General features: G+C 37.3%; 1 protein-coding gene across 1 annotated transcript in view; it reads left to right on the top strand.

The window, feature by feature from the left end:
• Nucleotides 1-27747, top strand: part of FOCAD (focadhesin) — a 380224-nt gene that overhangs the window by 336852 nt on the left and 15625 nt on the right. Inside the window, exons 30-37 of the mRNA XM_043979236.1 lie at nucleotides 922-1041; nucleotides 3960-4082; nucleotides 7771-7848; nucleotides 8755-8826; nucleotides 9644-9746; nucleotides 11333-11413; nucleotides 17905-18033; nucleotides 19236-19351. Coding sequence (XP_043835171.1) covers nucleotides 922-1041; nucleotides 3960-4082; nucleotides 7771-7848; nucleotides 8755-8826; nucleotides 9644-9746; nucleotides 11333-11413; nucleotides 17905-18033; nucleotides 19236-19351 — 822 coding nt within the window. The remainder of the gene's footprint in view (nucleotides 1-921; nucleotides 1042-3959; nucleotides 4083-7770; nucleotides 7849-8754; nucleotides 8827-9643; nucleotides 9747-11332; nucleotides 11414-17904; nucleotides 18034-19235; nucleotides 19352-27747) is intronic.

Here is a 27747-nt window from a genome sequence, read left to right as displayed (position 1 = left end):
GCTGTAGCAGGTTTTCCATTTTATTTTGAACAGACATATAAAGGGTATAAAAATAGAAGCAGAATATTGACTGAAGTAAATGCGATCTGAGAAAGGTGCTCCTATTAACTTGGTTGTAGCAAATGGTTGTGCAAAAGCACAATTCTTTGTCGTGACCATTGCACATTCTTTAATTATGCTTTTTATAGGTTTAGTGTCTCAAGATTATATGACTGGGGGCAGCTAGGTGGCGCAATGGATAGAGCACTGGCCCTGGAGTCAGGAGTACCTGAGTTCAAATGCGGCCTCAGACACTTAACACTTAACTAGCTGTGTGACCCTGGGCAAGTCACTTAACCCCAATTGCCTCACCAAAAAAAAAAAAAAAAAAAAAAAAGATTATATGACTGGTCTTTGGCCTTATATACATGTCCATTAGACCTCCTAGCACTGGCTAAATGTACTTATTTGTTATATAATATACATACAACATTGGATGGCCCTTGTGGAAGATTCACAGGACAGCCTGAACAACAGCGGCACAGGTTGGGTCGGTATGTACAGGTGGTAATCAGTATCATTGGAGGGAATGCCTACATTGATGAGATCAGCTCCACTGAGGCACTGAAGCATGGTCTGCATATTTATATATTAACCCAAGCATGAAGAAGAATATTACATGCCTAGGGCATAAAGGAAATCAGACAGCAAACCAAGGAGGAAATTTAATATACCATGTTCTGTCTTCTATTTCTCCTCCCCATTGCCTTTTTTTTTTTTTTTTGAAGGGTTCATAAAGTGTTCTGCTTGTGACAGAGCTCCTTCATGGGTAGCTGCTTGTGTTCCCTTAGCCTCTCAAGTGATTTGGCAGAATTCAATTATGTCCTTTTTAATTCTTCTAGTCATCTTTATGATTTTTTCCCTTGTGCTTTCTTCATTCAGGTCCTTGCCTACTCTCTCAGTTGTGTGTGCACCTCAGCTTTCAGCGCTGGAATTATTGAGGCTGTGGAGGCTGAAGATATTATGAATAAACTTCGGACATTAGTTGAAAATAACCAGCAGGTCATTGGATATATTCTGGATTCCTTCAGAATTATTCATCTCTTTGGGTGTCTGCCTTCATGCGTATTTTGAGCCTCTCTGGGTATTGAAGTTATAATGGAGATGATCTTAAATCCAGAAAGTAGCTGAGGAATTTTCATTGCATTATCAGCCTCTTCCCTTACTATGCTTTCCTGTGTATCACTCTTAAGGCAGGATGCTTAAACTTTTTTTGTGTCATGGATGCTTTTAGCAATCCGGTAAAGGGTATGGATACTTTCTCACAGTATCATCTTAAAGTTCATTAATTTAAGTACATAGGATTACCAAGGAAACCAATTAAAGAGAAATAGAGTTAGCAAAATTTAATAAAAAAAAAATTCACGACCCTCCCCCTGCTGCCCTGAAATCTAACTGTAGAATTCTAAGGAGTCCCTGACCCCCAGATTAAAAGCAGGACTCTAGACCCACTAACAGTTCTCTTCTACTTCTTAGCCTCACACTTAGTCACTGAAGATTTTACTTTCCCAATGCCTTCCTATTAATGTTTCTCCTAAAGTTTCTCTTTTTAAAATTTTTTTTGTGATATATAATTATATTTTATACATATATCAAACATAGATATAAGAGAATTGAAAGGCCACTTGTGTTCCCAATCATTGATGAAGAATTTTTTAAAACCCAACAACCCAGCTATTGAGATTAAAAATTTTTAAATCTTCAGTTCTCTGGTTGTAGAATATAAGAATTCTACAAAAAATAAGAATAATCTTAGGAACAAGAACCAGAAGAGACCTGAATTATCACTGAAGTCTTACCTCATTTCACAGATGAGGATACAGACAAAGTGACTAAGTATTCTTAGGAGCCTTGCAAATGTCAAAGGCATCATTCAAACTCAGACCTCCTGTCACCTACTCCATTGCTATTTTCACTACACCAGACCACAAGGTTCTTCAGAACGTTTGTTAAAGCTGATATAGATGGCAGACTGGTTACATTAATAATTTTAGGTGGAAATAGCTTCAGTTGATAATGATTAGGTCATGATCAGGTATGATCATTTCAGGAGTAGCTCTTGCTTTAAACCTGTCTGTAGTTTTTGTCCTTCCTTACATAGTATCACTGGATTTTCGAAGGGACCTTCGACATCATCTTGTACAACTTCTGTATTTTACAGATGAGAAAACAGGCCTAGAGATACCAAGTGACTTCCTTTTGGTCATTCATATACTAAGTGGTACAACTGAGATTTGTACCTAGGACCTTATGCTCCAAATCCAGAACCCTGTCCAGTGTGCCTTGCTGCCTTTTGTTATTTGAATTTTCTTTGTGGGGTTTTTTTTTTTTTTGGCAGGGCAATGAGGGTTAAGTGACTTGCCCAGGATCACACAGCTAGTAAGTGTCAAGTGTCTGAGGCCGGATTTGAACTCAGGTCCTCCTGAATCCAGGGCTGGTGCTCTATCCACTGCGCCACCTAGCTGCCCCCTGGTTTTCTTCTTAAAAGCAAATCTCTTTAAAAGATTGTATGTGGTCTTAATATTTTAAAAATTCTGAAGTATTTCAGTACTTTGCATTATCAGACATGAAATAGGTCCGTTCTGATTCTTTTGGACATTGTTTCAAAGTCTGAATCTAGACCACAGTGGTTATTGAAAGAGTCACTGGCTAGTCACTAATTTTCCTTTTTGTAACTACTGCCTCTCTTTACATCACTGTGCCCATTCATCCACATAGGGTTTGATTCTTGCAACAACAGAATGTTGAAGTATGCCTTCAAGGTCTCCCTGTGATTGTTATGGTCATTTCTCTTAATCCTAAATAGTGATGAGCCTGCTTAGGCCATCACACCCTAGTAGTTCTGTTCTGACCCTTTGAAGAGTTTAAGCTATTTAAACTTTTTTGTTTCAGACTCCCAGGACGGTACAGTGTGACTTCCTGAAAATAGAATACTCTGTACAACTCAATTCCTTGTTCTTAAGCTGTGTGGTTTCTTTACAGAACAAAGTCCATGCCTGGAAACATCTGTTAACTACTGATTTTCTTGCCATTGTTCAATTTTCTTGAACAAACATCTCTTAAGAACTCAGGAATGGGGGCAGCTAGGTGGCACAGTAGATAGAATGCCAGCCCTGGATTCAGGAAGACCTGAGTTCAAATCTGACCTCAGACACTTGACACTTACTAGCTGTGTGACTCTGGGCAAGTCACTTGACCTCAATGGCCTCACCAAAAAAAAAAAGAACCCAGGAATGAATGATGTATTTGTTGAGTGTGTATTATGTGCAAAAATTGAGGCTATGAATAGAAAAGTAAGATAGCCCTTGTTCTCAAGGAGCTTACATTCTAAAGTGGGAAATATAGTCCATGTGGAAGCTTTCAGCTGAAAGTCAGATGGAAGAGGTTACATGTTCCTTAAGGTGCAGGAATGTGCTGGTCACCAGATGTACAAAAATGAAAATAATACAGAAGCTCTTGCTACAGTGAGCTTACCATTACCAATCTACGGGGAGTAGGAAGATGATAACTACACAGAGTAAAATACAAGGTAGAGTTTCAGAAGAGCAAAGGGGAGAGCCAAACAAAATGTAAGAAAATTTGAGGATACAGAGAAGCCTCTCATTTTGGGAGATCAAGGACATTTTCATGAGCTGAATATTTATTAAAAAAAAAAAGATTCCAACAGATTGGGATAGGGAATGAGTACATTCCATACAAGTGAAACCATGAATATATAGAGGTAGGAGGTAACAGGAGGAGACTGGAGAACAGCCAGTGATCCAGTTTAGCTGGAGTTGTAGGAAATAGTTATGGAAAGATAGGAAGTTCAGGTCCTGGAAAATGTCTCTGTTGCTATGTATGGTCATTGCTAATCTATGTCATTTTCCTTCTTTCTTCAATTCCTTTCCTGCCCCTGGCTTTTTTTTTTAATCCAACAGAATTCAGGCTTTTCTTTGGCATTAGGGAACATTGTTCATGGTTTGTCAGTCTGTGGACATGGAAAAGCAGAAGATTTAAGCAACAGACTACTTCCTGCCTGGATAAAAATTGTTCTTACAGAGGTAGGAATCATTTCTTATATAGTATTTTTTTTTAATTCCACAGAATGTGAACATCTAAAAACATTTTGAAGGGGATGCTGAGTTATACAACATTGTAGGAAAATGACATTCTCAAACTTTAATAAGAATGAAACACTTTTTAATCACCAAATCTGCATAATGCTTCCTGGTCTTATTAATGTAGCTACTTCTTTTATCAGTACAGATTGAAACTTATCCACCCTTTCTTATCCTATGTAATTCTTGTTGTTCTTCCTGTAAATCTTCTATAGAAGATCTGTTCAACATGTTAAAAGCCCTTATCTGTTTCTTTTGATAATTTATGGATACCTAAGTAGTTACTCTAATCCTATCTTTCATGATCTGTGTACTATTGTGCTAATTCACTGGACCAACCATCCAACTTCATACCATTACTTGGGAAATATGCAGTCTTTTTTCCTTTAATTTTCCTGTGTTGATACCTTGGTCCACTTCTTCTGACTGATTATTGATCACTTAATAAAATGATAAAATCCTTAGAGTTAAAAAAGATCTCAAAAGAGAGAAAAGAAAAGCAAGATCTCCCATTCCAGACCATCTGGAAAACCTTTTTACAATATCCTTTCTACAATAACCTTTGCTTGAAGACCTCTATAAAGAGGAATTGAACACCCCATAGGCCAGCTCATCACATTCTTGAATAGTACTTATTTTTATAGCATTTTTTCTTATAGTCACTTAAAAATAAATTGGCTTTTCTGAAATTTATTCCTCCTTTTAGTCTCGAGGGTCAAGCAGAGCAAATCTTCCATATAACCACCATTTCAATACTTGAAAGACAGCTATCATGACCCACAAGGAGGTCCTGTAGTGCTAGAGTGGCAGTACCACTTAGCAGAGTGTTATGTACCCAGAGGAAAATCTATAGGTAATCCAATCTCCTGTGACCTTGTTAACATCTTTGATGAGAATGTCTCTCGCTTGTGCCTCATCTGATTTTGATAGAATGAGAATCATTTAATAGTTATCTCTGTTATCACACCTATCATGTAATCTCATATGATCTTAACACATATACAAACATACACACACATATATGTGTATATGTATATGTGTATATTTATATATATATATAAATAACCCAAAGGCAATTGGTTACTCTACCAAGTCAAAGTCATTTTTTTATAATTAACAAACAAACCCAGTGAGTTCTTTATTCACATATCTCAGATAGCTGTGTAATTGTGATAATGTGGTCTGTTACTGGAAAATAATCTATAAAAGTGTGCTTGTTTGCTTCTTGTGCTTTTATTAAGGACAGCTTTCTGTTATACATAGACCATTCCCATTACGTTTTTAGAGAGATGAAGAAGTAGGCACATAGGGAAATTAAAGATAGTATCTTTTCTTCCTTGTCTTTTTTTTTTAGGTTATTTATATTATCTAATATTTTTTATATTCTTGTAGAATCTTTCCTTTTTTGAAATATCTTGAGACAGCTAGGTGGTGCAGTGGATAAAGCACTGGCCCTGGATTCAGGAGGACCTGAGTTCAAATCTGGCCTCAGACACTTGACACTTACTAGCTGTGTGACCCAGGGCAAGTCACTTAACCCTCATTGCCCACCAAAAAGAAAAAAAGAAATATCTTGAAAAATTGATCTCTGAGTGCCATTAAAATTATTTAGCCCAGCATGGATATATTCTTATATGTCATTTGATTAGGATCAGCTATTTTCCTCAATTATTCTTCTTAAGTGACATTACCCTTTCCTCATAGCAAATCACATTTTAAGTTGGCAAAATGCAAATATGATGGTTCTGTGACTGTCTGATTGACCATGAGTATAGCTCATTATAGAAACACTAGGTTTATGTCATTGCACATCTATTTATTGTCTCCTACCTTGCTATAGATATTCTTGTGATGAACTGGTTTAGCTAGTCTCACACCAAAGTTTCAGCAGCTTCTCTTCCCCTTCTACTTTTTCCCCTTATGAAGTAATACTCCTTATAATTTCCCATCATTTCTTGTGGGGTATTTTACAGATGAACTTATGTTGTGAGGTAGTGTTGTTTTTAGTTATCATGGCCCAGCTTGTAAAGAGTATTTGCTTCAAGGGGCAGCTAGGTGGTGCAGTGAATAAAGTACCGGCCCTGGATTCAGGAAAACCTGAGTTCAAATTTGACCTCAGACACTTACTAGCTGTGTGACCCTGGGCAAGTCACTTTAACCCCCATTGCCCAGGGGGGAAAACAAAACAAAACAAAATAAAACAAAGAGTATTTGCTTCTTCATTGAGTGCATCACTTGGAAGATGATATCTCTGGCCAGCCCTAACTTTGTTTCATATTCCCTTATGTTATCTTCTCACCATACATCTTAGATGCACACCATTAACACACATTTCCTTCCCCTACTTCTCTACCCCCAGCCCTAGAACAGTAATCAAAACAGCTTTCCTATTGCTTCTGGAAAAATGTGTGTAAATCAACTTCCTTATGGCTTTACTGACCATTTTGGTGACTTACTGAATCAAAACATTACACCACTTTATGTGTTGTCTTCTTGTAGAATATAAGCTCTTTGAGCACAGGGGGCTATATCAAATTTGTATTTCTATCACCAGCGCTTAGCACAGTACTTAATAAATACTTTTCCTTTGATTGATTCATTATTATTTTTTTTGTGGGGCATTGAGGGTTAGTTAAGTGACTTACCCAGGGTCTCACAGCTAGTAAGTGTCAAGTGTCTGAGGTCAGATTTGAACGCGGGTCCTCATGAATCCAGGGCTGGTGCTCTATCCACTGCGCCACCTAGCTGTCCCTGATTGATTCATTATTGATTAAACTTCTAAGAAAGAGCAATAATCTTAGTTTCTTTGCCTTTATCTATTTTCTGTTTTTTAGAAGCAATATTTTGTTTTAAATAGTTTGAATTGGAACTATTGTAATTATATCCAGTTTCTTTTCTTCTCTTCCTAAATTGCTATTGAATTTGACTCTTCCTCTCATCAGCCAATGATATGACTTTATCTAGACAGCTGATCCTGAAATAACTTTGTAGTTAACTCTTTTATATCATAGTAAGTTTCACATTTTGTGATGTTGAGTGTTCACCACGTCCAGAAACTTCCAGATTTCTTCTTGAAACCAATCTCTTTCATATACACTTGAGACTTCTTAGTAGTCTTAAAAACCTTCAGCTTTTATTTCTTAATCTGAACCATATTTTCTAACGTATATTTTTGCTATTCTTCCTTGTGCTCATCTTTGTATTACAGTTACCAGATTTCAAGGCATGTTTTGAAAAATCTTTATATCACTTTCAGATTTTATCAGATTCTCCATAAGATTTTTCAACTTCATCAATTTTGACCCTAGTTCATTTACAGAAATTAATGTTCAAGGTGTTCTATTTTCCTTCACTTATCATAGCACATTGGAGATGTATTTGTTAATTTAGAAAGGTACCTGCTTGATGGATATTAACATCTTTTAGTTTGTCACTTGTCTTACTTAGTCCTGATGCTTTTTTCATTAGCTGCTTATTTGTACAGTCAGGTAAGATAATGGTCATGTTTGTCCAGAGCTTAAGGAATTAGGATGAAATGGCTTTTTAAAAGGATGAGAAGGTTATGTTTTCGACAAATCTCAATCGTTTGGCCATTTTCATTCTTTGAGGTTTTTTATTATTTGTTTTCCAGGGTTCTCCCACAATGCAGTGCCTAGCAGCTGTTAATGGTCTGGTTGCTTTGGTTGGTTCTGAAGGTGCAGTCATGCAGGTAAAACAAAAAAGAGACATACGTACATATGAACCATATATTCCCCTATCAAGGAGATGATAAATGTCATCTACTTCATTTTCGAGTTGGAGGAGGAAGATCTCTCTTTGAACGTCTAGCTTTCAAAGAAGACCTATAGATTGTTTTTTAAGACCATAAAGACACAGTATGGCATAGTAAACAGTGAATCAGCCTCCTAGTCTGGAAGGCTTGGTTCAGGGCTAGCCTCTGGTATGTATTAGCTCCATGACTTTCTCTGGTCAGATTCCTCAGCCTCTCAGGGTCCTCGGCAACTCCAGGACTACATGTTCCCCAACAGTTACTGATCTCCAACTATAGAGGAAATTTCCTCACTGGAAATGCTGTGCACTGATGAAATCATACATTTTACAAAAAATAAAAATAAAAACAAATACAATCTGATAATAATGTTTGAAGAAGATTCTTCTTTTTAGTTCAGTTCGTGGATCAAATGAGCCCAGCAATCCAGAGTGGTGCTGAGTGGAATGTTGCCTTGCATGCCAAATGCTTGCTATTAGAATTGATTGATTCAAGAAACTAATAAAAAAAATGTAAAATGATTCATCATTTGGATTTATAAAGCTGAGATCTGGTAAACTTTGGGCTGGCCTGTTGACCTAAGAAAAGGTGATTGAATGCAAAGGACAAGAACCTTAAGATCCATCAGTGGGAACTCCATTTCATGCTAATATTTTTACTTTGTTATTGTCTTCTTGTCTTTATACTTCACGTTTCCTACTGATAACTTTTCTGAGATGTTATGCTGTGTTTGGAAGCAAGAATATAAACAGAAAGCATCTGCTAGCTTGTCAGATGATAGTAAATATACCTGGAATGCCACTGTTTACTCTAACCTTGCTTTAATTTTTTTTTTTTCATTTGCAGCTGAAATCAGAAACAATTCAAGCTTCTCACTTTCAAAGTCAACTTAATGAAGTAATCAGAACCATAACTCAGGTGAGAACAGGACCCTTCTCCTTGGACATGAAAGTCCCCTGGGCAAGAAAGGTTTTCTTCCTGGTCTACATTCTATTTCCTGAAAATTTGAACCTTTTGATGTGATTGATGCAAACTTTGGAGGATGTTTCAAGATAGGTCTGTAAACTTTCACTTGCTTGTTATCAGATAGTCCTTTGTGATGTGTACCAGCTCTGCTTTCAAGCTAATTGTATATTTTTAGATATGCTACTTTTTGGAGAGAATTCCAAAAGAAGGGACTAGAGTTTGGGGGTGTGGGAATGGACCCAAACCAAACCAAGGGCCTTCAATGGTCATGTTATGAGGGATTGTTTATCCAATGCTGTTTCCCACATACATACTTTTCTTATAGATCTAACACTGTAAACAGGACCTGAGGGAAAAGATAACAAGATAATCAAAGAATTAAAAAACAATTAAGATCAGGAGGGACTAATAGTTGACATTCATGGGCAAATAAATGTTGATACTTCCTTAAGATAGATTAACAATGTAATAATCCCTCATTAGTGTTTGAAGGATTTTTTTAAATCACAGGGATTACAATCCTTTGTGGATTTCTGTTTATTTTATTATTAACTTTTGGGGGGGGGGGCCTGGGAGAGAATTCCTTTAATGCTAATTGGTTCATTGGCACAGAGTTCCTTCTCTTATGTTGCAATTTGTTGTCTTTATGTTCTCCATCACAGTCAAGCAACAGCCATGATTATCAGTAGCGGCATTTTGTGAGAGTACTTTTCTTAGACATGAGTTTGTAATTTGTCTTGTTAGTGAACTGCTGCATTTTTCTCTATAGGTCATCAGTTTCTCTGGAGTGATTGGACTGCAGACAAATGCAGCTTGGCTTCTTGGACATCTTCATCTATCCAGCTTGTCCTCGAGTCAGAGTAGAACATCTGGTAAGAGTACTTTAGCTGTAGTTCAGATTTCATAGTGTCCCCAGGTTTCATAAACTATCTGCATATGGTCCTGTTTTGTTTGGGATTTTTTTGTTCTACTAAGAAAAATAATGGGATAAATTTATTTAAAGAGTTGAAGCTCGTCTGCCTTTGAAATAAATTTATGGACCTTAATTTGACAAGTCTTTTCTATTTCTAGCTTTTTTACTGAAGTGACCAAAACTGCCTTACAGTTCTCATGCATTTATCTAGGTTTATGCTAAGTGGTTTTAGGTGAAGAGCTTCACCATTAATACATTAGAGAGTCTTAACCCAACCTATTATTCATGGAATCTGTTACTGATACATCATCAATCTCAACCCTAAATAAGCTTTGTTACTAAAAGTCACTCTTTTAACCTAGTTTCACTTCTAACATAGTAACATATGTCCTCATCAATTAATCACCAAGACCTTATTAAGCCAGGTATGGTGTTAGGCTATCAGGATCCAAGGACAAAGAAGAAACCGAACAATCAAGAATAACTAACAGATGTCTTTAAAGTGAGAGTCCACTGTAATAAGTTTATCCCACTTTCATCCATTCTGCTTTGCACTAAGGTTCTGTCCTTATTTACAAAGAAAACATATCTTTCCCAGAATATTTAACTTTAGTTAACTATAAGAATGTGTGAGAAAATTTTTATAAGATTAGTGATAAAAAATGGGTCTAACAACATCTAGCCTATATCAGGCCTTTACTTTTTAATTAGGCTTGTTTTTGTTATATTCTAAAGAGCATGTTTGACCTATAGCAAATTCAAGTCTGTAGAGTGATGAATTATAATAGAATTTACTATTATAGCAGAGGAGGTTAAAATAGATGATTTCTAAATTCCCTTCCATCTCTAAATACTGTAATCCATCTATAAAATAAAGCTACCAATGCTTGCTTTATAATAGAACTTTCCAAATGAGTCATTCATGGTGATGAGAGAACCATTAGATTAAAAAGTTATGGAGGACTGAGAAAAAAGAGATTAGGAGACTCCTGGGACTTTACTGGCATAGGTGTCAGTGACTTCCTGTTCCAGGTCAGTAGCTAGTATTGGTCACTTAGCTGTTGACACCTCATGAAATGAGTTTTGTTGGCATTGATACAAGTTTTGACTTTCCATGTATCATATGTACAATGCAGCATGTCCTAGAGTGGCCCACTTGACAGTACTTTCAACAATACAGCCTAGCAATTTCCTTCCATCCCCCAAGAGGTCACCCTGATTGAGCTCATTGGTGGAGCATTAAGGAGCTGTTTACTCCAGTATACACCCTCCTCAGTGGGTTACCAAAACGATCCAGTCTCTGTGATTGGCAGCCTCACAACTTCTGCCATTGTTTTAATTTGCTAGCAAAGCCTAAATGATTACTTGGACATCAGTCACTTAACGTAATAGAATTAGTTGCAGCCACGGAGTATTGTGCAGAGATTAATGGCATAAACATCTCAGCTTTGTCTCTAGGTTGAAATGGCAGCAGGAGATCATTATCTTTCCTTCATTAGTCCCGCCAAGTTCACTGGCTAATTTGATGGTTTTCTGTCTCTGCAGTTCCTGCTGACTTTAGCTATTTGCCTGAGAACAGCTTTATTAGGGCAGCTGTTGACTTTATCATTGAAGGAGGGAAGAAAGGTAAGAGAGCAAATTCCTTGGTTTTTAATCTTTCTTTCTACTTATGTACCATAGTAAATAATTGTGTTCAAAAGTGTGCCACTCCAGAGCTAAACAACATAGAGTTTCTGGGGGGTATGTTGAGTGGGGGATGGGAGAGAGGGAGTGAAATGTCTTCCCTTGCCTTAAACCCTAGACCACTCTGCAGCAAAGCCTACCAAGAATCTTTCTGTATAAAAGCTTACACACACACACACACACACACACACAAATAGTTTTTGTATTTCCTTTTGAACAAAATAGTGGTTGGGGCTTGGTGGATCTCTTATAGACATTAATCTTACACTGAAAATCCTCAACAGAGATTTCTTTTTCTTGCCAGCTTGATCTTGGGTGCCATTTAATTGGAGATTGTATGTCAGGCGCATTTTGTTTTGCTGGGCTTCCTCTCATAGCAAAGTCTCTGTTGCTTCCTTCACGCATAATCTGTCAGTCAGCATGTATTGAGTGTCAGTTGTCAATTTTTATTCCATTGAAACCATGTGTTCTAGTGCTTATCCATATGTAAATAATTTATTAAATTCACTTTTCTATCTATACTTTTTGGTGTCTATTCCCTGATTCTTGTCTATTAGATCATAAGTTGGTTGATGTCAGATATTGATTCTGTTACTTTATACAGGAGTTGGAATAATGCCATGTAGGCACTTAATAAATGCTTTTTAAAAAATATAATAATGTTCCATTAAGGGCTTTTGGAAGAAGTTGAATCAAATATTAACCTGGCTGAAGGATGAGTTTTCATTGGGGAGGATTGCTATCTGGGTTTGACTGTATTGCTTTAGGTAAAAATAGTTCTCTATTCTTTTTAAGGGAGTTGAAAAAGTCTCAAGCTTAGAGGAAAATAATGTGATTTTCATATTAGACGAAGTTTGAAGAAAGCTGTCCAGCCAAGGACATGGCTTCCAGAGGTCATAAGATCTTAGAGTTGGGTAGGGACTCTCAGTGATCAACTAACCCAGCCTTCACATCCAGGATAGGAATCCCCCAAAGCACAATGTCCATTGACACAAGTGAGTTCCTAAATTGTGAACTTCATTGACACAGTCAAGAGAACAATCACTTCAAATATCTGGAGTTCTAGAAAACATACTGTTGTCCTTTCACCATGATTTGTTGCTGTTTGCTTTAATGTTTCCTAGATTAAAAAAAAATGCTTTCATCACTATGGACAGCAATGCTTAACACCCTAAACAAAACATCATAAAAGAGCTGGTTTAATTATTAAGAATCTGAAACCTAGCCAAAGTGGCCTATGGATTTTGGGACAAAAACAAAGCTTAGGAGCATGGGATGTTTTCACATCTATCTTTTTTAAATAAAGCAGACATGCGCTTGCTTCAGATTTAAGTGTAATGATGTTGAAGTGAAGAATTTATTTGCAGAATGAGGCAACAAAGGGGTAAAAGAAGGATAAACTGTAATCCTGAGCACATGGAATCTGCGCATTCGGGTTGCCCAAATTTATATTTGCTTTGCAGGAGAGAATTTGCTTTCTGGATCCATTTGCGAATTCTTAGGAAATCCATAAGCCTTTGTGAGCATCCAAGGCGCAAACCAGAAGCTTTGCTCTCCTTTATGCCTGATAACTCAGGTGCAGCTGAACTGCCGGCTGTCCTGGACTATCAGCTTGCAACCCATTTGAAAACAGGTACATACAATAAATACTCTTTTTTTTAAAAATCAGACATTTCACACTTCAGGGTTGTGGGAGAGAGCTGCCTCCTTGTCGAAGTTGCTGACTAGATTCAGTAGAAAATCCATTCAGCCTTCCAAATTACTGATGATGACCCTAGAGGCGTGGGGGCCGTGGGAGGCTGACCCCAGCCTCAGAAGCCCATTTAAAACAAACAAAACAAAACCCTGTTCTGTGGGACTAAATGGGATGGCCAAATACAGAGGTGTGCATGCAAACCAGTGTTTTCTTCTTCAATATGCTCAGCTCATTTGAATTTTAATAACTCCCTTCTGTAGCAGCCTTTGAATTAAAATGTCTGGTTGTCACTCACGACAGCCTAGCTGGGCTGTAGTAGGGAGGATGACAACTTTGGTGAGCTGTCTTGAAGAAGAAACTCTTTAGAGGATAAAAAAAAAAATCATTCTTGGCATGAGTAGAATAGAAGAAACTATCGATGACTTCCTGAGCCTGTCTACTCGAAGACTATCTACTTTTAATGTTCGTAATTTAAAGAATGAAAAGCATATGGTGAATTATTTGCCCTCTGCCAGCAGCAGATGGGTTAACAAGCATTTCGTTCTTTGGGCAGCCAAGTTTTGGTCAATTAGTCTTTATTTCTGAAGAGGGGGACCTCTTGTGAAAGACTCAGGTTTTTATCTAGATGACCCCATCAGGACTTGAAAGCCATTTATAGTACCTGAGGTGGCAAGTAGGCCTCTTGCTTTTAGATAGAACCACATTTAAACAACCCCAAGCACAACAAAACTACTGTTTCTAAGGACCTCCATTCATGATTCGGAATGTTTACATGTTTTCTCTTATTCAATGTGACTTTTTCTTTTCCTGTCTCCATATTAAAATTCTTCCTTATATCAGGTGAAGAAACCTCATTTGGCCAAACTGCATCTATTGGACAGTTTTATTGGAGGCCTTCTTAAAATTTTTAGATCATTTCATTCATACCCATAGGGCACTCAGGTTGTCTTTCCATGGGTTATCTACTCATTCTTACTTCATGAGTAACTCACCTCTTTTTTCTAGCCCCACATTTGAAAGGCATGACAAGGAAAGACATTTTTTTTTTTTAGTGAGGCACTTGGGGTTAAGTGACTTGCCCATGGTCACACAGCTAGTAAGTGTTAAGTGTCTCGGATTTGAACTCAGGTACTCCTGACTCCAGGGCTGGTGCTCTATCCACTACGCCATCTAGCTGCCCTGGAAAGACATTTATTAAGCACTTAGTGTGTAAGAATAAAATGTCCCGTGTATTATTTCCCAGTATCATCTTTTTATGCCTGTAGTTGTTTCTTTAAAGGTATACAGTGTCTGGTTGAGTCATAGATCCCCACTTGAATGAAGTAGAGTTACCCAAAATATTCCTCTACTAGATAAGACAATGCCACAAAGATGATAGAACAAATACAGTGTTGTAGAAAGATCTCTGCACTGGAAAGCTTGTGTTTTAATCCTGGGGTGGGAGGTAGGCATAGGGTGAGAGAGAAAGTAGAAGGGAACAAGCATTTATTAAGTACCTCCTCAGTACCAGGTTCTGTGCTAAGCAACAAACCTGATATTATTATCCCCATTATACAGTTGAAGAAACTGAGGCGGGTGGATATTAAGTCACTTGCCCAGCTCGGTCTTATCTGAGCCCTCCAGGTATTCTTGACTCTAGGCTCAGAACTACCACTTACAATTTACACACTATATCCATATAAAGTAATTTTATCTCTCTATGCAGACTTTATTTGGGAAATGAAAGGCCTGTGCTAGATGATGTCTAAGCTGTTTTCTCACTATTGTATTATTCTATTCAAGTGCCAATATTTTAAGTAGCCTTCTGTAGGATTCTGATCCCTGCTGGTACTTATCTCTTCACTGTACTAACTTGCCCTATTTTCTTACCTCTTTTCTTCCTTCTCCTCTAATCAAAATTTAGTCAAGATTAATCCCAGCAAAGACAGAAAGCTGGGAAGCAATTTTTATAGCCAATACTTCTGATAAAGGTCTCATTTCTAAAATATATCGAGGGGCAGCTAGGTGGCTCAGTGGATAAAGCACTGGCCCTGGATTGAGGAGGACCTGACTTCAAATTTGACCTCAGACACTTGACACTTACTAGCTGTGTGACCCTGGGCAAGTCACTTAACCCTTATTGCCCTGCAAAAAACCAAAAAAATAAAATGAAACAAATAAAATATATTGAGAACTAAATCAAATTTATAAGAATCCAAGTTATCCCCCAACTGAGAAATGGTCAAAGGACATGAACACGCAGTTTTCTGATGAAGAAATCAAAGCTATCTATTGCCATATGAAAAAATTCTCTAAATGACTATTGATTAGAGAGATGCAAATTAAAACAACTCTGAGGTACTGCCTGAAACCTATCAGATTGGCTAACATGACAAAAAAGAAAAATAATAAATGTTGGAGAAGCTGTGGAAAAATTGGAACACTAATGCATTGTTGGTGGAGCTGTGAACTTATCCAACCATTCTGGAGAGCAGTTTGGAGCTATGCCCAAAGGGCTATAAAGCTTTGCATACCCTTTGACCTAGCAATACCACTATAAGGTCTTTTTCCCAAAGAGATCATAAAAAAGGGAAAAGGACACACATGTACAAAAATATTTATGGCTGCTCTTTTTCTGGTGGCAAGGAATTGAAAATTGAGGGGTTGCCCATAAATTGGGGAATGGCTGAAAAACTTGTGGTATATGAATGTAAAGGAATACTATTGTGCTGTAAGAAACTATGAGCAGGCAGATTTCAGAGAAACCTGGAAGGACTTGCATGAACTGATGATGAATGAGATGAGCAGAACCAGGAGAACATTGTACACAGTATCAACAACATTGTGTGTTGATCAACTATGATAGACTTGATTCTTCTCAGCAGTACAATGGTCCAAGATAGTTCCAAAGGACTTATGATGGAAAATGCTCTCCAAATCCAGAAAAAAAAAAGAAGTGTTGAATCTGGATGCAGATAGAACCATACTATTTCTATTGTTTTTGTTGTTGTTGTTTTTCTTTTTTGAGGTTTTTCCTTTTTTGCTCTGATTCTTCTCTTATGACTAATGCAGAAATATGTTTAATGTGATTGTACATATATAACCTATGTCAGGTTACTTGCTGTCTTGGGAAGGAGTGAAGGAGGGAGAAAAATTTGAAACTAGAAATCTTATAAAAACAAATGTTGAAAACGATCTCTAAATGTAACTGGAAAATAATAAAATATTTATATGGAAAAAAATACAAACACACACACAGCCAATCAAATAAAACCTTAGCATGTTAAAAAAAAAAAAAAAGATTAACCCCAGCAAGGTGTAATGTGACTTAGGTTGCCATACGTGTTGTAATCAATGCCAAGTGATATAAATTTAATATTTTTGGTCCATATGCTATCCCCTTCCAGTAATGATTAGTTCCATGATAACATTCCTAAAATTTCCAGAGTTCCCACTTAATATGGAGGGGTAATAAATTTCATTTCTTTCAAATGTATATTTTGATTGGCAGGTATGCTTTGCCTTGAAATTTTACGAGCAAAAATAACTTACTCACCCAGGTCATTTCTTTATAGGAATAAAGTTAGATATATGTTGATGAGGAAGGAGGAAGAACAAACAGTCCCACTTCTGGCCAGTTCTACCATAACCAAAGTTGGTATGCGAGCCAAAGCATACAAGAAATTTTCAGAGAAAGGCATGCAGTGATGTGTGTCCTGGGACAGAAATGTGCAGTTTGGAATGTACTGACTAATCGTGTCCTAAGTGTTTGGAGAGGTAGGCAGCTAGATGGCACAGTATATACAGCACTAAACTTGGATAATTAGGAAGATCCGAGTTGAAATCTTGCTTCAAACACCTACTAGCTGTGTGACCATGAACTAGTCACTTAATTTCTATCAGCCTCAGTTTCCTCATCTGTAAAATGGAGAGACTAATAGCACCTGCTTCACAGGGTTGTTATGAGGGTCAGATGAATTAGTATATGTAAAGAGCTACATAAATGCCTGCTATTTATTTTGATTGTCATGTCCCACAAGGAGTTTGTCCTAGTATCCATATTAAAGAGGGAGGAGGAATTGGGCAGACCAATAGGAAAAAGACTCCTATAAGAAGAGCTATCTGACTTGTATAGATATATCTTCTCTTGATCTTTATTTCCTCCCTCTCCCACCAAATCAATACTTTACTCAAGGTCGTATCAATGTGTTATTTATCTGATTAGAACAATTGTCACTAAGATATTAGCATGTAAATGAATGGTGGTGGTATATTGGAATATTCCCCAAAAGAACTTGTTAATGTAAATAAAGCCTCCATTTAGAGGTGTGTGTGTGTGTGTGTGTGTGTGTGTGTGTACACATATATAAATGCATATGTGTATTCATATCAGGACTGTGTATTTTGTTTAGTATTCTGTGACTACTCTTAGTGGCCACCAATTTGACCCTTTTTCTCCTAAATTAGTCCATAGGGTACGAAGATACATTTCTTCAGTACCACAACTGCCTACCACCCTTTAGTAGTAGCAACTGCCTACCATTCACTACCCTTTTTTACTTTGGCTATTACTTCTCTGTTCCAAACTATCATAAAACTTGGGGGTGGAAGAAGGGTTAAGCATTGCCTAGCAAAATGAAGAAACTCATAGAAGAGGTATTCTCTTCTATTTTTGTTTTCTCATAGATCTCCTTGGTCATCATTTTCTTTGAGGAAATGCTTTTGTGGTGGTGATTTGCTTGTGTCTTCTCTTTTATAGGTCCTGAGTCTGTTCCTCCTTCCCTTGTGAAAGTAGCAATGAAACCCATAGCAACTGTTGGAGAAAATCACCAGTACCCTCCTGTGAACTGGGCATCCCTTCTTTCCCCTCTTATGAGACTGAACTTTGGTAAATATGTGTTCATAGTACCATGAGCTACCTTCCATGAAGTATGACCTGACTAGTGAAATGTGTGCTAGACCATATTACGGGTCATTGGCTCTTGAACTTGTTCCTTTCCATTTCTGAAGGGTAATGTGATTATTGTTATTGTTTAAGGAACTTCACTTATATGGGGAAGTATGCTAATGCTTTGATTCTCAAAGTGTAGTCTAAAGATACCCTAAGGGTCCCCAAGACCTTTCTGAAGATCTATAAGGTTATAATAATACTAAGACATTTTAATTTCTAATATGGTAAATGTTGATGGATATAACCCACATAAATAAAAGCTCTTTGAGGAGAAATCCTCACTAATTTTTAAGAGTGTAAAAAGTTTGAGAACTGCTACCCTAATAGAACTAAGATATGTTTATTGAGAGGAGCCATAGTTTTAAAAATCGATGTTACAATTTGTTTTTACATGTAAGGTGGGGGGAAATTCTAATTAAATAAAATAAATAAATGAAGAGAGGAGCCATGAGAACCTATTCCTAGTCTATTCTACCCAGACCAGGGGCTCTTAACCCTTTTATGTGTCTTGAGAGCCACTTGTGATAGAGAATTTGAGAATACTAGACAGAATGTTGGGGACCACAGATCTTTTTTTTTTTTTTTTTGCGGGGTAACCCCTAAATTACACAATAATCTTTTGGAAAGTGTTGGAAGATGTCTCATGTTGTATTATTCAATTTGAGGGTCTCTAGATCCTGAATGGGAGCTGTTATAGCTTTAGTTTAAAACAAAATTCAGAGAAATGGATATGCAGAAACAGCTGTGCTGATGTGTGAATCTTGAAGCCATGTATCAGTGATTCCAGGCACAAGTGAACCTTACTGCTAAGGTGTTAAATTCCTCATAGTTTAAGGCCAAAATTTCTTCATCAAGAATCTAAGACAATTTGGGGTTCAAGCCTCTTGATCTCGTGGAATCCTTTTAGTTGGCAGGGAGACCCTGTCAATTGTATATTGACTTAAGAATATACTTTAAAAAAAAAAAGAATATACTTAAAATGGCTTCTTCTCCCATCCAAGAGGCTTGTTGGGATATTTGTTTTATTTTATTTTTGGAATATTTATTTTAAATGATATTCCTTGTCTCCTATGTTTAACTTGAAATGCCTTAAATCATTAGAGAAGATACTATATTAAGACTTTTTTCTTCTCTTTTAGGTGAAGAAGTTCAACAATTATCCATTGAAATTATGGTGACCCAGGCACAATCATCTCAAAATGCAGCCATGCTCTTGGGGATGTGGGTAGTACCACCACTAATCCACAGTCTGAGTGTATGTAGTCAATAAGAGTTTGGGTGCTATTAGACAACATAGTTCCTTTTCTTTTCTTTTCTTTTTTTGCAGGGTAACAAGGGTTAAGTGACTTGCCCAGGGTCACACGGCTAGTAAGTTTCAACTATCTGAGGTCAAATTTGAACTCAGGTCCTCCTGAATCCAGGGCCAGTGCTTCATCCACTGTGCCACCTAGCTGCCCCTCATTCTTTTTTTTTTCCCTTTTCTAAAGAATATCCAAAGTTGGCATTTGACAGACATATCTTAAGAAAAAAAATCAGAGGCTCTTCTATTCCCAGATGTTAAGTAGCACATCGAAAATGATTGATTAATTGATTGATTGACATAGTATTGCCAACATGTAAGACATTATTATCCTCATTTTGCAGATGAAGAAACAGATGCTCAGTCAGATGGTGGGTCTGTGTGTGTGTGTATATGTGTGTTGCCAAGAGTGACACAGCCGATCTTCTGACTCCAAAAATATTACCTGTTCTTTCCACGTGCCTCATTTCTATGGGGTGTATATTACAGTCATATTATGATATTAATTCCTTATAAATTTTCATGCTACTTTCATGGCATTTGCATTGTTAGTCAGCAAAGGAAACACTTCACTGCATCCTTATTTATAAAAAACATAGAATTAGTATACATATTTTCCAACTAATTTATTCTCTTTATTTCCTGTTTCAGTAAAACACTGTTAAGATTTTACTAAAAATGAACGAATGAATGAACGAATGAACGAATGAAAATGCCACAAAGCACTGTGCTAGGGGATATTAATGCAAATACAAAATGACCTAGGCTCACCCTCAGGATCTTGACTCAGCCAATTCCACACTTATAAGGGAATGGTAGCCAGTAAAGGGATCATTGTTCTGGAGATGCACAGGGATTGTGAGTGAAGCCAATGGGCAGTTGACTGTCATGCCATTTCTTTTTTTTTATTATTATTTTTTTATTTTTATTTTTTTTTAGTGAGGCAATTGGGGTTAAGTGACTTGCCCAGGGTCACACAGCTAGTAAGTGTTAAGTGTCTGAGGCCGGATTTGAACTCAGGTACTCCTGACTCCAGGGCCGGTGCTCTATCCACTGCGCCACCTAGCTGCCCCTTTTTTTTTTTTAATATGTAAAAACAAATTTTAACATCAATTTTTTAAAAAACAATTGTTCCAACTTATCTTCCTCCTCTATTCCCACCCCCACCCTCTAGAACTCAAGCATTTCAAAATAAATTATACATGAGTAGTCATGGAAAACATTCCCACATTAGCTAGGTTGTGAGAAAAAAAACAGTCAAAAAACTCCCAAAACTTCAGACTGTGGAATTGTCAAAGAGAAAAAACATTTTTTTTTAAAAATGTGTTTCCAGGGGCAGCTAGGTGGTGCAGCGGACAGAGCACCGGCCCTGGAACCAGGAGCATCCGAGCCCAAATCCGGCCCCACACACCCAACACCCACCAGCCACATGACCCCGGGCAAGCCACCCAACCCCAATTGCCTTACCAAAAAAGAAAAAAAAAAGAAAAGAAAAAAAAAATGTGTTTCCATCTATTTCAGATACTATCACTTCTTTCTCTGTAGATGGGTTGCCATTTTCATGGTCCTTCAGGGTTATATTGGACCATTGCCTTGCTGAAAATAACCACATGCTTCCCAGCAGATCATTTTACACTATTGCTGTTATTTTGTATACAGTGCATTTCACTCTGCTTCAGTTCATGTAGGTCTTTCCAGGTTTTTCTAATAGTATCCTGTTCATCATACCCTAAATAATGTACCTTAAACTTGACAAAGAATTTTCTTCGTATTAGCCCAGCAATGTCATCATAACTATTTCCCTCCATCCTATTCCCTTTCCATGATATTTACTCTATTTTCCATCTTCTTTTAAACTATTCCTCCTCAAAAGTATTTTACTTCTGACTGTCCCCTCCCCTACTCTGCACTCCCTTTTTTTTTTCACCCTTCCTTCCTTATCCTCTTCCCCTCATACTTTCCTGTAAGGTTAAATAGATTACTCCTCCCAACTGGGTGTGAATGTTATTCCCTCCATGAGCCAACTCTGATGAGTTTAAGGTCTTTGAGCTAATTCTATGTTCCAAATTTTCTTCCTCCCTCTCTCCTCAACCCTCCCTATGAAATCAAGCAATTCAATATTTCATACTTGTGCCGTTATGCAGAACGTCTTCACCTTCCTTGAAAGTATTTTGCTATTTACTGCTCTCTCCTCCAATCTGCCCTTCCCTCCTTCCCCTCTCCCCCCTTATCTCCCTCCCCTCCCTCAGGGCAAAATATATTACTATACCCACTTGAGTATGTATGTTAGTCCTTCTTTGAGTCAATTCTGATGATATTAAGGTTCAATCATTCCCCAATTCCTTCCTCCTCTTCCCCTCCCCTCCATAAGCTTTTTTCTTGTTTCCTTCATATGAACAACCTCTCCCCAGACCATCTCTCCCCTTCCCCCTCCCCCAGTCTATTTCTTCTACACCTCAACCCTATTTTAAGGATGTCATTATGGGTTAGTTAGGTGGCACAGTGGACAATGCACCAGCCCTGGACCCAGGAGGCCCCAAGCCCAAATCCAGCCCCATACATACGACACCCCACAAATAACAAAACATAACTTCCCTTCGTATTCAGTTCAGACCTGTGTCCTCTGTATTATCTTCCCATATAGGAATGTTAACAGTTTGATCTTTTAATATCCCTCATGAAGTCTTTTTCCTGTTTATCTTTTTATGCTTCTCCAGGGTGTTGTATTTGAAGGTCAAATTTTCTATTCAGTTCAGGTCTTTTCATAACAAATGCCTGAAAGTCTTCTTTCTCCTTGAAGTTCCATGTTTGCCTCTGAAAGATGATGCTTAGTTTTGCTGGGTACGTGATTTTTGGCTGTAGTCCCAGTTCCTTTGCCCTCTGGAATATCATATTCCATGCCCTCCGGTCCTTCAATGTAGAAGCTGCTAGATCTTGCTTTATCCTTATTGGAGCTCCACAGTATTTAAATTCCTTTTTTCTAGCTGCTTGCAATATTTTCTCCTTGACCTGGGAGTTCTGGAATTTGGCTATAATATTCCTGGAGGTTTTCCTTTTGGGATCTCTTTCAGGAGGTGATCGGTGGATTCTTTCAATTTCTATGTTGCCATTTCTAATAGCAACAGTTGTATTGATTTGATTAGCCAAGAGTAAGAGGTAAAAAATATGTTGGGACCAAGGCAGGGGGATGTTTTGTCTTATACAGTAGAGGTGATGGCAAGATAGCTGAGGAAGCTCCAGTTTCCTGGTAGATGCCCAGATGGGATGTTAAGGATGATTGGGCTCCCTCCTTGCTCAAAGTAGATTCTCTCAGCCACCTACTCACCCATCCCTTAGAACAGTTTCGCTATCTGGCATAGTCCTAAAATGAGTAGGGGTGGAGAGGAAGGTCATTATCTCCAGAGAGCTGATCTATAGATGGGTAGAAAGAAGCAGTGAGAAAACAAATAATAAGATGCCCAAGGAGGCCCTGGTTTTCCAGTGGATGACTAGATGTAATGGGAGGTATGGTCTCTGGGACCATGAGTCTATCCTTCAACAGCAAATCAGAGAATGTTATATCTGGAAAGAAATGTCCTCTTAGAAATTGACAGTATGCTAGCGGCCTTCTTCACTTTCTCTTGACATTGTGAGGGCATTAGTGAACCATTCTGCCCACTCACTTGTCATCCCTGGCCCTTGCCATGTGAACAACCCATTTTTTCTGCCTATCATACATTTTCTTGAAGGCATCTTTTACTCCTGTCCTTTTTTGAAGTTCCTTATGTTGTATCTTACCAACACCTACCATGTGCCTTTCCATTGCTCAGCGTGATATTTATCCTAAATTCTTCAGAGGCTGGTGTGTTCCATTTCTTGTTGCCATACAAGAACACTGGTAAATCATTAGTATTAAAAACGTGCCTTTGTAAGCAATGACAAAATAGTTTCAGAGAAACTATTTCAGAGAAACCTGTGAAAACTTGTATGAACTGATGCAGAGTGAAGTGAGCAGAACCAATGGAACAGTTTATACAATAACAATATTGTAAAAAATAGATATTTTTTAAATTTAAGAACTCTGATCAATGTAACAACCATCCACAGTAACAGAAAACCAATGGTGAAGCATGTTGCTCATCTCCTTTCAGAGAAGTAATGGACTTATGGAGCAGAATAAGACCTACATTTTCAGGCACAGCCAGCATGGGAATTTGTTTTGTTTGACACTATGCATATGTGTGTTACAAAGATTTTTTTATTTCTTTATTTTTTCTTCCTCAATTAAAGGAGGTTTCCAAGGGAGAAAAAAGAGTAATTGAAAATACTTTAAAAATGTATAAATGAGAACTGTATAAAGCTGGAAAGAAACACAGACAAGCAAGACAGCTTTTCATGTTAACATTCAATTTATTATGTACCTACTAAGAAAAGCAAGTTGTACATAGTAGAGATTTCTAATTTTGGATACAATCTTTTTCTTATGTATTCTGTATATATACAAATGTTCGTTTTATTTTGTATTTAAATTCAGAACTTAAAAAAATTTGAAAACAACAAATTTCTGTGGGAAACTTGGTCGGGAGAGGAAGGAGGGTAGTTGTTAAAGGAGCTTTGCAATTTCCTGAAAGCAATCCAGCCTACTCTCTACTTCCTGTCCTATACTGGCTGTCCCAACACTATATACTGATAGACAGACTCTAGATTTTCTCTCAAAATGCATTTCATAATCTGGGTTATACTCTTTATCCACTTGCGTCTACTTTCTTGTATGGATAGTAAGACCTAACTCTTGTGAGTTATAGGAGTAATAGGAGATTCCACAGTGTTCCAAGTCTTGGTGCACAGTCATTTGTAAACAGGACAGTCTAGATGACCTCACTATCCACAAAGAAACCCTCTTCAATGTGGTCTTTACCCTATATCTCTTAAATTTGGTGGCAAACATCTTAGATGAACATATATATCCCTGTTTTCTTCCTCACCTGAAGATCTTTTAAGGAATTTTAAACAACTTTGATGGAGGGTCGACATGTTCTTGGAAAAGAGCCTTTAAAGCAAGTACCATTATGGCTACTGAATCAAATGGTTTTTCATGATTAAAGAACAATAACCACAATGGTGCTTTATGTTTTCTACATTTTTCAGTAAATTAAAAAATGGTAAAGATGTGATTCAAGCTTTATTTTTTTCCTACTAGTATGCTCATCAGCAGTGCCTTCAATTTATATATGGATAATCCTCATAAAAATGTTATGTAGCTGGTAGAGTAGGAATAGAGAATAGCAGATATTGTTGTTTTCTTGGTTGCCTTTTTTTGGATAAGATCTGAGATTTTTTCCCACACCTTTGGCATTTTCCCTTCTTTCTTTTACCTTGCATCCTTCAGTTGATCCTTCAGTGCTTTCACAATTGTATCTCCTGTAGCACAGATCTCTTCTCTTACATACTTGGTCAAGGTCAGCTGCTCTTTCCATCTTTCTTCTCTTTCATGATGTTTTTTCATCCCCTATAGGCACATTCAGGCCGGTGATTTCCAAATTATGGTTCTACTGTCCATGATAATAAAATCAATTTGTTATAGTATCTTTAAGTATTTCTTCCGTCTTCTATTATTGTATCCTTCAGTTTTCAACCTTAAATTCTCTTTTCTCTCTCTATTTTTTTTTTGTATTTGCACATCCTTAAATACTCTTAAGGTGATTTAACTTAGGTTCTATCTTTTGCCAAGCTCTTTTTATCTTATACTGCTTTTGCTAATGAACAATCTCATCTCAGTAAATTGTCTAACTCCTATTTGACCAAAAAGCCCTTCCTCAATATTCATTATAGCCATGGGATGTCTTTTGCCTTACTTTATATACCTCTTTCTTAGCAGAGTATCTGGACAGCTAAATTCTGATTGAGGATCTCTAGTGAGGGGGATTCCACCACCTTCTGAATAATTGGAAATGTTTCTAAATGATACACATTGGGCTCACAAGTTTTCTGAGAGTGTAAGCTCCTTGAGGTTCCCAGTACTTGGCACAGTGTCTTACAAATAATAGGTGATCAATTACTGTTTGTTTAATTAAATTAAGCACCAAGGTGGAAAAGGTGTTTTAGTGGCTAATTTTCATATTAGGACTCAGCTCCATTGGATATGGATATAGTAATGGTATGCTCTAGCTTCTTTTGCTACTGAGATTCAGCACATAATATTTTTTCTCCACAAAATATCAGAGTAGTTGGAATTCACTCAGAATTCACATAGATTATTTGATTTGCATGCTAAAACGTGATTTGATTAATTATTTGATTATTTATATATTATACAACATAGATTACATATTATATAATGTAATTATTATTTATATTATTTTTATCTTTTATTTGTTCATTTGATCATTAAAACACAATTTAATATTCTGATTTCAAACAATTTAAACTCTTACCTTTTAATTAATAATTGTACTTTCAGTTACTTTGTGATTCTCAAATTCTCATGGCCAGGAGGAACCATGTTTCAACTTCCCTAAAAGCTCTTTGCTCTTCTTCTTCTCCACATTCAGTCTTTTGAGGAGGCAGTTTATTAAGTTCTGTTTCTACTCTTGACAGGATTTAATGGCTGTTGGTATGTATTGAGGCCTAGGAGGCTAGGAGATTATCTACCAACTTTTTAATACTAGTGCCTTCTCTCTGTTGATTATTTCTAATTTGTCCTATATGTTTCTTCTTTGTACATAGTTTATATGTTTACCAACTGTGAACTCCTTGAGGGTAGAGAATGTCTTTTGCTTATCTTTGTATCCCTTATAACTTAGCACTGTGCTTGGTAAATAACAGATGCTTAAATGTTTAGGAACTGACTGATCTGAAACTCAAAAACAAAAAAGGAATCTTATAACTAGAGAAGGCATTTGTTCTTCCATCTCTTAAACTGCAAGGGCTCTCTTGTTAGTAGAAATGTACTGTGCTCTTCCTAAATGTAAGAGGCTCTATTTAACTTTAATTGAGTCTCTTCTTGTGGGCTTTTATATTTTTATTTCAAACAAAATCTACTACAAAAAAACCTCATCCAGTTAACATTGATTTATTCAGAGTTGCTGGAAAGGACAGCTGTTCCTCAACTGACAAGATACCTTATTGTTCTTTCAGAGAAACAGTAAACTGTTCAAATATTACTAGGTCATGATCCATTTTTTTCCAGACCTGTGTGTTTCAAATTAAGGTGCTAATACACAGTGGTATTGATATGGAGAGGTATACAGCAAACTGTAGTATAATGTTTCCCTGTATTTAGGTGGCCCGGCAGACAGAGTGCTGTGCCTGGTGTCAGGAAAACCTGAATTCAAATCTGGCTTCAGATACCTACTGGTTATCCAACCCTGGGAAAGTCACTTAAGTTGTTTACCTCAGTTTCCTCATCTTCAAAATGTGGATAATAATAGCACCTACCACCCAGGGTTGTGAGGATCAAATGAAACAATAATTGTAAAAACACTTAGCACAGTCCCTGGCACATACTAAGTGCTATATAAACATTAGTGATGATGATGGTGATAACAATGACGACAACAACGACAATGATGATGGACTTGAATGGTTTAGCCTTTTCCTTTCCTGGGAATTTTCTTTCACAAAAGTATAGCCTTTCCAAACTAAAGAGAATATCCACTTCTGTGTTCTTTGAGAAACAATATTTTAATTTTTTTCCATCTTTTTTTAGTTTTTTTTCCCTCTTTTTAGAGACTAGGTCTCCTGGACTTTCCCAGGCTGGAAATTCAGTGTTCACTTCCAGGGCCAATTAGCACAGACACTTTAATTGACTACTTTTTTTTTTTCCATCCTGGGCTGGTTTGTTCCTCTGAAGACAGCCTGCCGGCACTCTGCTGCTGTGGGCTCACCCCTTAGTGTAGACACTCCATAGGCTTTAGCCCTACAGCAGCTCAGAATTTCTGAACTCGAACGATCCACCAGCCTCAGCTTCCCCCAGTAGCAGGATTACATGTGTACTCCACCATCCATGTCTGGCTATAACATTGTTTTATTCCACTGGCCAAAAAGAGCATATGTTTAAAGCTGAATAACATGGCTAAAACTGTTCTCTCTCTCTCTCTCTCTCTCTCTCTCTCTCTCTCTCTCGCGCTCACTCTCTCACACACACAAACACACACACACATATCGATATTACTAAGAGGAAACAACCGCGATTGTTACCTAAATCATGACTCCATTGGTTTGTGAAACTATGGGGAAAATTAAATCCAAACATTAACAAAACTTTTTGGTGGGGGAAACATTTGTGTTGATAGATAAAGAAGAGCCATGAACTTCTGTGACTGTTCATTACATTTATTAGCTGACAGAATGTAGGGTTCTGTGTAGTATAC

This window comes from Dromiciops gliroides, chromosome 1 (assembly GCF_019393635.1).
Source record: "Dromiciops gliroides isolate mDroGli1 chromosome 1, mDroGli1.pri, whole genome shotgun sequence".
NCBI lineage: Eukaryota > Metazoa > Chordata > Mammalia > Microbiotheria > Microbiotheriidae > Dromiciops > Dromiciops gliroides.
The sequence above is the reverse complement of the archived record's forward strand: the minus strand, read 5'-3'. Positions and strand labels throughout refer to the sequence as shown.